Source organism: Phocoena sinus, chromosome 2 (genome assembly GCF_008692025.1).
Source record: "Phocoena sinus isolate mPhoSin1 chromosome 2, mPhoSin1.pri, whole genome shotgun sequence".
NCBI classification, from domain to species: Eukaryota; Metazoa; Chordata; class Mammalia; order Artiodactyla; family Phocoenidae; genus Phocoena; species Phocoena sinus.
This window is the reverse complement of record NC_045764.1, coordinates 113,850,159-113,864,073: the sequence shown is the minus strand read 5'-3', so window position 1 is coordinate 113,864,073 and position 13,915 is coordinate 113,850,159. Positions and strand designations below refer to the sequence as shown.

The 13,915-nt window shown below is 36.0% G+C and overlaps 1 protein-coding gene across 1 annotated transcript in view; it reads left to right on the top strand.

Annotated features, from left to right (window-relative positions):
- The window catches only part of BAZ1A (bromodomain adjacent to zinc finger domain 1A), a 96,718-nt gene that overhangs the window by 41,730 nt on the left and 41,073 nt on the right, over window positions 1–13,915 (top strand). Inside the window, exons 6-9 of the mRNA XM_032622340.1 lie at window positions 5,683–5,770; window positions 10,203–10,337; window positions 11,146–11,242; window positions 12,039–12,205. Coding sequence (XP_032478231.1) covers window positions 5,683–5,770; window positions 10,203–10,337; window positions 11,146–11,242; window positions 12,039–12,205 — 487 coding nt within the window. The remainder of the gene's footprint in view (window positions 1–5,682; window positions 5,771–10,202; window positions 10,338–11,145; window positions 11,243–12,038; window positions 12,206–13,915) is intronic.

The following is a 13,915-nucleotide window of genomic DNA, read 5'->3' as shown; positions in this document are numbered from 1 at the left end:
AAATAAAAAAATAAAATGAGAAAGAGAGGTACTGAATGGTTAATATTTAAAAGAACTGGCTCTAGGTTACATTGATACATTTTAGGAAAATCCCTGTTGTTGAGGTTAGTCTCTTAGTCACCTGAAAGTAAGTAGTTGACATCATCAGCCAACTATCAACTTGTCACCTAGGATTCAGTCTTGCATTTTGCTTTATGTAAAATAATTTTACTTATTCTCTCATCCCTGTTGCCCTCCCCCCACCCATATACTCGTGAGTCCAAAGAAAAGTGATAACAATATTATAAATATTGAGTGGATCCTGAGTCAGGTATATTACTTTCTATAAACTGTATGGGTCTGTGCAGCTTTTTGTTTGTTTTGGGGGGCCTATCATTTTTTTTTTTTTTTTTTTTTTTTGCCATACGCGGGCCTCTCACTGTTGTGGTCTCTCCCGTTGCGGAGCACAGGCTCCGGACGCGCAGGCTCAGCAGCCATGGCTCACGGGCCCAGCCGCTCCACGGCATGCGGGATCCTCCTGGACCGGGGCACGAACCCGTGTCCCCTGCATCGGCAGGCAGACTCTCAACCACTGTGCCACCAGGGAAGCCCCTGGGGGGCCTATCATTAATGTAAGATCTTTGGAGCATTCTCCACTTTATTGTATATTGAAAAATAGCATTTCCAAGATAATGCTCATGAATTATTCAAACTTTTGAATTTATTTAGTTTATGGGCTAATGAATAGCATAGTTGAGACAACCAGTGTTTTCCTTATTCATTGTTGAGCTTTTTCCTTTTTTTTTTTGTTTTTAGTTCAAGATATGTTTTTTATGTAATGTAATTCCCTATTTAATATTTTTCACTTTTCTATTTACTTTTTGACTTATACTGTAAATATAATTCTGCTAGATCTTGGTTACAGTTGTATTAACTCATTTTCTTCTTAATTGGTGAGGCAAAGAATTATAAGGTGGAAAGTTATACTTGATAATAGAAGACTTAAATGACTTGCAGCTCTTTGTTAGCACCAAAAGATAATACTGTTCCACAGATGCAAAACACCTCAACAAAATACTAGCAAACAGAATCCAACAGCACATTAAACGGATCATACACCATGATCAAGTGGGGTTTATCCCAGGAATGCAAGAATTCTTCAGTATATGCAAATCAATCAATGTGATACACCATATTAACAAATTGAAGGAGAAAAACCACATGATCATCTCAATGGATGCAGAGAAAGCTTTCAACAAAATTCAACACCCATTTATGATAAAAACCGTCCAGAAAGTAGGCATAGAGGGAACTTAACTCAACATAATAAAGGCCATATATGACAAACCCACAGCCAACAGCATCCTCAATGGTGAAAAACTGAAACCATTTCCACTAAGATCAGGAACAAGACAAGGTTGCCCACTCTCACCACTATTATTCAACATAGTTTTGGAAGTTTTAGCCGCAGCAGTCAGAGAAGAAAAAGAAATAAAAGGAATTCAAATTGGAAAAGAAGAAGTAAAGCCATCACTGTTTACAGATGACATGATACTATACATAGAGAATCCTAAAGATGCTACCAGAAAACTACTAGAGCTAATCAATGAATTTGGTAAAGTAGCAGGATACAAAATTCATGCACAGAAATCTCTTGCATTCCTACACACTAATGATGAAAAATCTGAAAGTGAAATTAAGAAAGCACTCCCATTTACCACTGCAACAAAAAGAATAAAATACCTAGAAATAAACCTACCTAAGGAGACAAAAGACCTGTATGCAGAAAATTATAAGACACTGATGAAAGAAATTAAAGGTGATACAAATAGATGGAGAGATATACCATGTTCTTGGAGTGTAAGAATCAACATTGTGAAAATGACTATACTACCCAAAGCAATCTACAGATTCAGTGTAATCTCTGTCAAACTACCAATGGCATTTTTCACAAAACTAGAACAAAAATTTTCACTGTTTGTTTGGAAACACAAAAGACCCTGAATAGCCAAAGCAATCTTGAGAAAGAAAAACGGAGCTGGAGGAATCAGGCTCCCTGACTTCAGACTATACTACAAAGCTACAGTAATCAAGACAGTATGGTACTGGCACAAAAACAGAAGTATAGATCAATGGAACAGGATAGAATACCCAGAGATAAACCCATGCACATATGGTCACCTTATCTTTGATAAAGGAGTCAAGGATATACAATGGAGAAAAGACAGCGTCTCTAATAAGTGGTGCTGGGAAAACTGACCAGCTACATGTAAAAGAATGAAATTAGAGCACTCCCTAACACCATACACAAACGTAAACTCAAAATGGATGAAATACCTAAATGTAAGGCCAGACACTAACAAACCCTTGGAGTAAAACATAGGCAGAACACTCTATGACATAAATCACAGCAAGACCCTTTTTGACCCACCTCCTAGAAAAATGGAATTAAAAGCAAAAATAAACAAATGGGACCTAATGAAACCTAAAAGCTTTTGCACAGCAAAGGAAACCATAAACAAGATGAAAAGACAACCCTTAGAATGGGAGAAAATATTTTCAAATGAAGCAACTGACAAAGGATTAATCTCCAAAATTTACAAGCAGCTCATGCAGCTCAAGGTCAAAAAAAAACAAAACAACCCAATCCAAAACTGGGCAGAATACCTAAATAGACATTTCTCCAAAGAAGATATACAGATTGCCAACAAACACATGAAAGAATGCTCAACATCATTAATCGTTAGAGAAATGCAAGTCAAAACTACAAGGCGATATCATCTCACACCGGTCAGAATGACCATCATCAAAAAATCTACAAATAATAAATGCTGGAGAGGGTGTGGGAAAAGGGAACCCTTTTGCACTGTTGGTGGGAATGTGAATTGATACAGCCACGATGGAGAACAGTATGGAGGTTCCTTAAAAAACTAAAAATAGAACTACCATACGACCCAGCAATCCCACTACTGGGCATATACCCTGCGAAACCCATAATTCAAAAAGAGTCATGTACCACAATGTTCATTGCAGCCCTATTTACAATAGCCAGGACATGGAAGCAACCTAAGTGTCCGTTGATAGATGAATGGATAAAGAAGATGTGGCACATATATACTATGGAGTATTACTCAGCCATAAAAAGAAACGAAATTGAGTTATTTGTAGTGAGGTGGATGGACCTAGAGTCTGTCATACAGAGTGAAGTAAGTCGGAAAGAGAAACACAAACACCGTATGCTAACACATATATATGGAATCCAAAAGAAAAAAAAAATGGTCATGAAGAACCTAGGGGCAAGACAGGAATAAAGACGCAGACCTACTAGAGAATGGACTTAGGACACGGTGAGGGGGAAGGGTAAGCTGGGACAAAGTTACAGACTGGTAGTGTATGTATGGACATATATACACTACCAAATGTAAACTAGATAGATAGTGGGAAGCAGTTGCATAGCACAGGGAGATCAGCTCGGTGCTTTGTGACCAGCTAGAAGGGTGGGGTAGGGAGGGTGGGAGGGAGGGAGACACAAGAGGGAGGAGATATGGGGCTATATGTATATGTATAACTGATTCACTTTGTTATAAAGCAGAAACTAACACACCATTGTAAAGCAATTATACTCCAATAAAAACTTAAAAAAATAAAAAAGAGGTAGAGGGGAACCTTCAGAGACAGGTCAACCCATCATAATATGCAGACCTTATTTGGATCTTGATTCAAATATACTAACTGTACAAATGAAGCAAAACAGTTAAATCTGAACACTGAAAGGACATTTGATGATATTAAGGAATTATTGTTACTAATTTATATTTTACAAAATGCTTTGGTGGTTATGTTTTTTAAAGAGCCATTGTCTTTTAAAGACACATGCTGAAAAACTTACAGATGAAATAATATGATGTCTGGAATATGCTTCACATAATATGGAAAAGAGGAAGTATTTGAGTTATTGATACAAAGAATAAAAGATAATACTGTTCCTATAATAAAGAGATGTTAATATTCCTGTAAGGAAGACTTGATATGATAGAGTAGCTCTGACAAGTAGAACTTTCTGCAATGATAGAAAGGTTATATGTGTGCTGTCCAGTATGGTGGAACTGTGGCTAGTAATAGTGAGGAATGGAAGTTTTAATTTTAATTTCATTTATTTAAAAAAAACAAAAAAAACAAAACAAGGACTTTCCCTGGTGATCCAGCAGTTAAAACTTCACCTTCCAATGCAGGGTGTGCGGGTTCAATCCCTGGTCCAGGAGCTAAGATCCCACACGCCTCTTGGCCAGAAAACCAAAAATATAAAACAGAAGCAATATAGTAACAAATTCAGTAAAGACTTTAAAAACAGTCCACATCGAAAAAGTCTTAAAAAATAAATATATGGCTAATACGTGCCAGGTAGGACAATACAATTCTTGAGGACTAGTATATTTAGTCAATAGTCAAAACATAATTACCTTCTCAGCTACTGTATGGTGCTGGGATCCTTTTTCAGATCCTTTTATTCGTATAGTCCTTCCTGTAGTTTAGGAAAAAAATATATATTTGGGGGAGGGCTACTACTTAAAAACTCCTATATTGTTTGTTTACTCATAGAAGCTTTTAACTTGGTTTTTTTTTGAAAGGAATACTTTAAATTCAGTTCAAACATTTGCTTTCTTTCCAGAACCTTTCCAGAAATACTTGTGTGTTATTTTTTTGTTCTGCTCTGTGTGTGGTGGTGGTGCTGTTTTTTAATTTGAGAGCAAGTGAAAATGAAAAATAGTGTATTTTTAAAATCATAATAACTCTAACTCTCTTTAATTTTAATCCCATGAATTTGTTGGCTGCCATATGATGTTTAAATACAGAATATTTTAGAATTTGATAAAAACCCATGTTCAGTTCTATTCACAATATCCTTTTGAATGTTGATTTACATAGTATTATGTGATAATATCTGGTAGTCTATGAATTTTAATTATGTTAAGAGTTTTAATGGTGATACTTGTAGGAATGATCATCTAATTTTATAAAATTTGGTTTACTCTGTGGTATATTTTCCTTGAGGTTTATTTGATTTCTAACTGGTTCCTAATTAACAAATGCATATGCTGGGTTTTTTTTTTGTTTTTTGTTTTTAAAGGTCAAAGTGCTATGGCAGGGGGTGGGGGAAGGGAAGGTTTTTTTTTTTTAATTAATTAATTTATTTAATTTTGGCTGTGTTGGGTCTTCGTTTCTGCGCGAGGGCTTTCTCTAGTTGCAGCGGGCGGGGGCCACTCTTGATCGCGGTGCGCGGGCCTCTCACTGTCGCGGCCTCTCTTGTTGCGGAGCACAGGCTGCGGACACACAGGCTCAGTAGTTGTAGCTCATGGGCCCAGTTGCTCTGCGGCATGTGGGATCTTCCCAGACCAGGGCTCGAACCCGTGTCCCCTGAATTGGCAGGCAGATTCTCAACCACTGCGCCACCAGGGAAGCCCCGTATGCTGTGTTTGTAATGGACTTTTATGGTAGATCCACTCAAGCTGATTTTATAACATTCTACATAAATACTTCTATTTGAAGTTTCTCGTAACTTCTATATAACTACTATTGGAAAATGAAATTTTCTTCTTTTCCTAGGCTTGAAATTGAGGTTATGCATTCAAAAGAGATGATGGAGTTCAGATTGAATTCTTTGATACTAACACTTTCTTCTTTCTCCTCCTTTTCCCCTTGTAGCCGCAGAAAACACCTATTTTCTCGTGATAAACTAAAGCTTTTTCTGAAGCAACACTGTGAACCACAAGATGGAATCATTAAAATTAAGGTAATTGGAACAGTGATATTATTTGTTGGAAAGAAGGGGAAAAAAGAAAAATGAGCGATGTTATAAAGTTGTAACATTGTAGAAATGTTACTCCAAATTTGGTTGAAAATAGCTCTCTTTTTATCTGGAGCCAGTTTTAGTAATTTTCGTTGGATTAAATACTGTTTTTTGCAATTGCTAGAATTGCTAAGTGGGTCAGGTACTTCCACTTTTTTCCTTGTGTAAAAAAGGTCAACCAGGGCTTCCCTGGTGGCACAGTGGTTGAGAGTCTGCCTTCCGATTCAGGGGACACGGGTTCGTGCCCCGGTCCGGGAAGATCCCACATGCCGCGGAGCGGCTGGGCCCGTGAGCCATGGCTGCTGAGCCTGTGCGTCCAGAGCCTGTGCTCTGCAACAGGAGAGGCCACAACAGTGAGAGGCCCGCGTACCGCAAAAAAAAAAAAAAGGTCAACCAAGACAGATGAGAATAGAGGGAAAACTTGGAGAAAGAAAAGTTATGGGGAGAAATCCCTGGTGGTCCAGTGGTTAGGACTCCACCTTTCCACTGCATGGAGCGTGGGTTCAATCCCCGGTTGGGGAACTAAAATCCCACAAGCCACATGGCTAAAAAAAAAAAAAGTTATGCGTGTAGGGCAGCTAGTGCTTTCTAATAGTGTAGTACTGGCTCACAAAAACAGATTCAAAGAACAGTGCTAAAATAGATCCTACTAGATAGGAAAACAATATATATATAATAAAAAGAATCTCAGAGACCAATACTAAGCAGATAGATTATATTTTATTCATAACCATTCAGAGGGAAAAAATCAAGTTTAGAAACCTCACATTGTATGCTAAGTAAAAAGTTAAATGGTGAAACTAAAACTGATTTTTTTTTAAAGAGAAATATTTAACTCATACTGGGAGAGAGACACTAAGTAGAAAAGCAAAAGAATGTGTTAGATGTATGCATGTGTCAAAAATCAGCTACTGTATGCTTAAGATTTGTGCATTTCACCATATGTAAATGTTACATCAAAAGAAAAGATATGAAGTAAAAGAATAGATGATTTACTCTATGTGAAAAGTAGCATTTCAAATCTAGAGACCAAGATAGATTATTTAATAAATAGAACTGGGACCCTTGGTTAACTATTTGAAAAAATAAAGTTGGGTCTAACTCCAAAAAAAAAACAGGACATGAGATAACTTTTTTTTTTTAACATCTTTATTGGGGTATAATTGCTTTACAATGGTGTGTTAGTTTCTGCTTTATAGCAAAGTGAATCAGTTATACATATACATATGTTCCCATATGTCTTCCCTCGAGGTAATTCTTAATGTCATTTATGCTGAAGTACTTAGAAGGAGCAGTAGAAAAGAAGTACCAAAGATGAGATTGATTTGACAATATAAACTTATGTAGGTTTAAAAATGTCATGAATATATTTCAAGGGCAAGTGCTGGAGGAAAAATACTTTCAGTGAATACAGTGAAGAGCTCAAATCAATTATAAAACATAAGCACCCCATTAGAAAAAGAGACAGACATGATCAAACTTCACAGTGGATGAAGTATTAAAACTTGAAAACACATAAGAATCATCTGAAATAAATAATTTTTAAAATATTTGTCTTTGATAAGAGAACATAATTTAAGCATTCTGTCTATATAGTATTGAACAGGTAGCCATGTAGAATGATGCCTGCAAAAAGTTGATTTAGATACTTGTGATAAGTGGCTAGAACAGTGCCTGACACTTGATAGGCAGTCAGTGAATATGTGAATAGTTGCATATGTGTATCATAACTAGCCAGCTTAACTTTCTAAGATCTCTTACACATCAGTGAACAAAAACAACCTAATTAGGGAAAAAATGTTGAAGGACATCAGCAGTTATTCACCAAGGAAAACAAAGTCAGTAAACATGAAAAGAAATTCAACTTTACTTAATAAATATTGAAAGTTAAGGTGACAGTAAGCATTTTTCTCTTAGAGTGTAATGAAAGATGGTTAGTGGATATTCTAGTATACTTGCACACACGCACACACCCCCTCAAAACAGCAACGTTTGGGGACTTCCCTGGTGGTCCAGTGGTAAAGAATCCGCCTTCCAATGCAGGGGACGCGGGTGCTATCCCTGGTCGGGGAACTAAGATCCCACATGCCGCGGGGCAACTTAAGCCCGTGTGCCACAACTACTGAGCCTGTGTGCTCTGGAGTCCGCGAACCACAACTAGAGAGCCTGTGTACCACAATGAAAGATTCTGCATGCCACAACTAAGACCCGACGCAGCCAAATAAATAAGTAAATAACAACAACAAAGTTTGATAACCTGTGTGTGAGTGTAGACTGCTGTTACGAGTACCTGCAAGAACAGAAAGATGTGGTATTTTTGTTTATTGTGTGTGTTGTGTGTGTGAATGAGGACACCTTGGCAATTAATATATTAAAACCTATTTTGACCTTTTTTGGGTATGTATTTGAGAAGAAACCACCCATTCATACTTAAAGGGCAGTTCTCTACATTCACAGGTTATTTAAGTGGGATAGTAGACAGCCATCTTAATGGAATTTATTTTAATGTAAAATCTTAATGGACTCTAGATTTACTCTGATGGCCAGAACTGATTGACTTTTAGGTGTTAACAGCTATGTTCTACCAAAAGTAAAAATATTATATAGAAAATTGAATTCCAAGTAGAAGCATTCCTGTTTTGTTAATAACTTAAAATTTTGTATCATCACATTTTCTGTATTTCTGTAAATGGCATTTTTTTTTTTTTTTGGAGAGAAAGAGTGATGATCTTGGCCATTAGACCAGAAGTAATCTTCAGAATTGCTTAATCAAAAATAAGAAGTGTAGGGGCTTCCCTGGTTGTTCAGTGGTTAAGAATCCATCTTCCACTTCCTTGGTGGTGCAGTGGTTAAGAATCCGCCTGCCAATTCAGGGAACATGGGTTTGAGCCCTAGCCCGGGAAGATCCTACATGCCACAGAGCAACTAAGCCTGTGCACCACAACTACTGAAGCCCACGCGCCTAGAGCCTGTGCTCTGCAGCAAGAGAGGCAACCACAATGAGAAGCCCACGCACCGCAATGAAGAGTAGCCCCCACTTGCCACAACTAGAGAAAGCCCACGTGCAGCAACGAAGACCCAATGCAGCAAAAAATAAATAAATAAATTTATTTATTTTAAAAAAGAATCCGCCTTCCAATGCAGGGGACACAGCTTCAATCCCTGGTTGGGGAACTAAGATCCCACATGCCACGGGGCAGCTAAGCCTACGCACTCTAGAGCCCACACGCCACAACTAGGGAGCCCGCGCTCTGGAGCCTACGCACCGCAACTAAAGATCCTGCATGCCATACCGAAGATCCCGCGTGCCACACCTAAGACCTGATGCAGCCAATTAAATAAATAAATATATTTAAAAAAGAAGAAGAAGTTTAGAGTTGGACATGGATGAAACGTGAACAAGTTCCAAATACGAAGTAGAAGGAGAGAAACTCTTGATTTTAGCAAATTATCCTAGAACCACACCACTCATGGTAAAGATGAGGTTGACTTCTCCAAACATAAATTTTGAGTTGAAACTTTATAGAAATTGATCAATATTTCTGCTTTTATCCAGACCAACTTTAAAATTTGATACATAAAATATCTAAGTTATCACTCCAAACTGGGGGGAAAATCTATTCAGCAGTTAGAAATGGCTAAAAATATATTGGTTTAATACAATGGGTTTTTTAATATTAAATATATGGATTTTTTATTTACATAGGAAATCTCATACAAAATTAGTCAAAAGCAAACAAAAAAGATTATTGTATAAATGTAATTTTGAGATAGTTTTAGAATTCAGGAAACTTGAAGCATTCTTGAGTACTTTATGGTGAAGCAATCCTTTGAATTGTTTTATTTATGGTAAATCTGATTAATTATATCGTTTTTTTTTTAATATTTATTTTTTTTTAAAAGGGCTTCAAATGCTTGGCTTATTTATTTATTTATTTTTGGCTGGGTTGGGTCTTCATTTCTGTGCAAGGGCTTTCTCTAGTTGTGGCAAGCGGGGGCCACTCTTCATTGCGGTGCACGGGTCTCTCACTATCGCGGCCTCTCTTGTTGCGGAGCACAGGCTCCAGACGCACAGGCTCAGTAGTTGTGGCTCACAGGCCCAGCCGCTCCACGGCATGTGGGATCTTCCCAGACCGGGGCTCGAACCTGTGTCCCCTGCATCGACAGGCAGATTCTCAACCACTGCGCCACCAGGGAAGCCCTATATAGTTTTTTAAAGGATCAAGAAATAAAATATATGTTACTGCATAATACACATAAAATTCTAATGGTTTTGACCTGGTCTTTAACAGTAATCATATGACATGTTAGAGCTTATCTATATATGGTTTACTAATGTGTTATTATTGTACCCTGTGTCTTTTTTTTAATGAAGGCATCATCTCTTTCAACATATAAAATAGCAGAACAAGATTTTTCTTATTTTTTCCCTGATGATCCACCCACATTTATCTTCAGTCTGGCTAACAGAAGAAGAGGGAGACCTCCCAAACGAGTATCTATTAGTCAGGTAAGTAGAGAATAGATAAAAACTACATTGTAGTTCTTAATAAAACTAACCACAATTAAGAGTGGGATTTGGCTCCCTTCCCCTCTGTAGCCTGTAAGAAGGAACACATTCCTTCACACACAGAAAAGGTGTGTACTGTATGTTAATAACTGCTTAGCAATGCGGCTTGTAGAAGTTTCAAGGGTGAATTAGACATGATTCTCATGCCACAGGGATTTTATACTGAAGTGGAAGCAAGCCTATAAGCAATCACTAAAATGTAAAGCAGAATGAAATACAGGGAATAAATTATGGAATTGAAATGTAAAGATCATTTAAAAGGTACGAGATAATGATATCACAATTAAGCAGGCTAGAGACCTTAATTTCCCAAGAAATAAAGTAAAAATAAACTTTTGACATGTTTAATATTGGCTACAAAAATGTCTCTGACATGTCTTTTCTCTGTCTCATTCTTATTTGATGTCTACACCATCTAATTTATAAAGTACCCTGGAAGATTTTTGTTTGTTTGTTTTTCTAATGCATATTTTTAAGGCTCCTCTTATATATTACTGGTTGTTTTTCCTGGGAGGTTTTTGTAGTAATTTGTAGAACTATAGGATTAACTCATATTCTATATGTTACTATGATTAGAGTTAATAAATGTTCAGTTATACTTTAAATAAAACCTTAGTATAAAGTATAATTGAATTTTTTGTTTTTTATTTTTACTGTAAGAACAAAGCAGACCATAAGTTTACAACTTTAGTGGTTCTACAACTTTAGTTTTCTGGGTTTTTGTTTTTGGTTTGTTTTTTTTTTTTAGGAGGACAGCATTGCTAATAAACAGACTGTTGCAGGTTATAGGAACAGAGCTACTAAAGAAAGAGACAAACTTTTGAAACAAGAAATGAAATCACTGGGTGAGTTTTAATGTAAAGGATATACCAAACATCTTGGCAAACAAAACAGGCTTAATAAATGTTAGTTCTCCAATTCCTTCACCTTCATTTGTTGTCTGCCTTCTTAACACCTTGTTTCTCTCCAAAAACTGTTAGTTATAGGAAAGAATATTTCTCTGTGCCCAGGCAGGGGGTGTTTCTAAAATGGCATATTTCTGTTTTTGTTTTTCTTAAGCATAGTTTTTTCCCTCAGATTATAATTAATTTCTTTACTAAATGAGACCTCTGTTTATCTCTTAAAACAGTATTTCAGGGCATAACATATCCTCTGTTGAACTGACCTAATGCTAGATTAAGCACAAGTTGGCAGTTTCTAGGGCTTTCAAACTGTTTTGGGCCATTTTTGTTTGATTCCTACAGCCTTATAAAACACTGCTTCCCAAATGTGACTGTACACAGGAATCACTTACAAATCTTACTAAAATGAAGATTCTAAATTAGTAGACCTGGGTGGGAGAAGAGATTCTGCATTTGCAACAAGGTGATACCTTGCTGCTGGTCTTAGGACCACACTTTGAATAGCAGGGCTTTCAAAGGCAGGTATATCTGTTTGTCCCACCGCAGTAGTTTGTCTTAAACACAGCCAACTTGCTCTTCCCATTTTAAGCACTTGCTGACTCCCTCCAGGAATTTACAACCCCTGGGAGTCTCTCTTGATCTCATTTAACCTTAAGATATTTCAGGGATTCTTTTGTTACATTAAAAAAATGTGTTATTTTCTGTCTGTGTACCTTTCTAAGTTTGACCTTCTCCACAGCTTTTGAAAAGGCTAAATTAAAAAGAGAAAAAGCAGATGCCCTAGAGGCAAAGAAAAAAGAAAAGGAAGATAAAGAGAAAAAGAAGGAAGAATTGAAGAAAATTGTTGAAGAAGAGAGACTGAAGAAGAAAGAAGAAAAAGAGAGGCTTAAAATAGAAAGAGAAAAGGTATACTCAAGTATATTAGTTACTCCCTCCACAGATAGTTAATAGTATTTTATATACTTAAATTCATGGTTAATTTTTCAAATGCTTTTATCACTTTCATTTACATTTATAGTTTGCATAGAGCACTGATAAACAGTACTGGTTTATCTCCCTTTTGCTTTGGAAGATTTAATGAATGATTTAAGGTTCAACATATATGCATGCCTTTACACCTCAAAGCCTCTTCTAAAGTACAATTCTAAAGTTGATTTTCTTCATTATTTAGACTTCCATATTTAGGGAAGACAATATATGTAAAACTTTCAAAAGTAAAATACATTGTTAGAAAAGTACAGTAAAATGCATGATTAATAAGAATTAGTGCAGTGTTCCTATTCTCCTTAAAGAATAAGGTATCTGTGATAATAGGTATTTCAGCAAATCTTTGGTTATAATCTTCAGCGGTAGATATTCCTTAGAGAATTCTATAGCTAGTTTCTTCTAAAGTCAGTCATTGTCATTGGTTTTCTGGGATATTCACAAGTAGCCTAGGTGTTACACGTTGTGCTCATTTAAATTGCATGTGTTTCTCGAATTATTTCATATAGCGCCTTGGGTGGGAGTAGAGAGTGTCTGATACATGTTTACTCCAGAAAAATGTAGAAAACAAGAAAAAAAAAAACCACTTGTAATGTAAATGGTAACATTTAGAGATAGCATTAATACTTTGATTAATTTATTTCTAGTCTTTATTCTGGGCCTTGAAGAATAAGATCCAGTATTTATAATTTTGTATATATATTTTTTGTTTAACATTATAAACATTCCATCATGGTATTAAATAAACTAAATAAGTGAGGTGGAATTTTTAGTGACTGCATATAATCGTTAATCAAATAGATATAGGTAAACGTTTAAAAATTTTTGCTCATAAATAATGATACTTTGTTCAAATTTATGAACAAAAGTCTTTCCTCTTTTTGGATTGTGTCTCTGGATAAATTTGTAGAACTGAAATAATAGGTCAAGGGTAAGAACATTTTTAAAACTTTCTATACATGGTGGACATAAGTATTTGTTTGCCAGAGGTACTTATGTATATTCACTTAGCAACAGTGAATGAAAATACCCATCTCGTTACATCCTGCAAGAATTATTTGCGAGGAAGGGGAGCTTATTTCAGCAGACTGCTCGAAGCACAGTTAATAAGTTCTGTAACTATCTAGTTGTTTCATGTTAAATTTGATAAGCGTGTATCTGTTTATTTTCAGTGTTACTAAATTTCAAAGAAAGAATATTAACGTATATTAAACATATATATTATTACATACATTAACATATATTTATTGGAAATAATTATAATAAAATATTTTGTTTACATTTTGCTTTATTAGAGACTTTTTAGGGTCAGTATTTATCTTGTAGTTTCAAATACCAGACACAAGAAGTAAGGGTTTCAAAAGATGGAGTGAGCGAAAAGTTCACCAATTGTATACTGTCCCCTCTGTGTGTCTCTAGGCAGTTAGTCAGGTTTAAATGAATCTTGAAAACAAACGTATTACAAATATAAGAGGAGGTTTTATTTTAGGTACTCTAATAACTTCTTACCTCTTTAGTTAAGATCTAATTGATTTAAAGTAGAGGGAGAGCTGCTATAGACAGGGTTGGATTGAATTAATATTTATCCAGGAGCTGCTATGTGTTGAACATTTTTCGTCTTTGTAGCAGTTC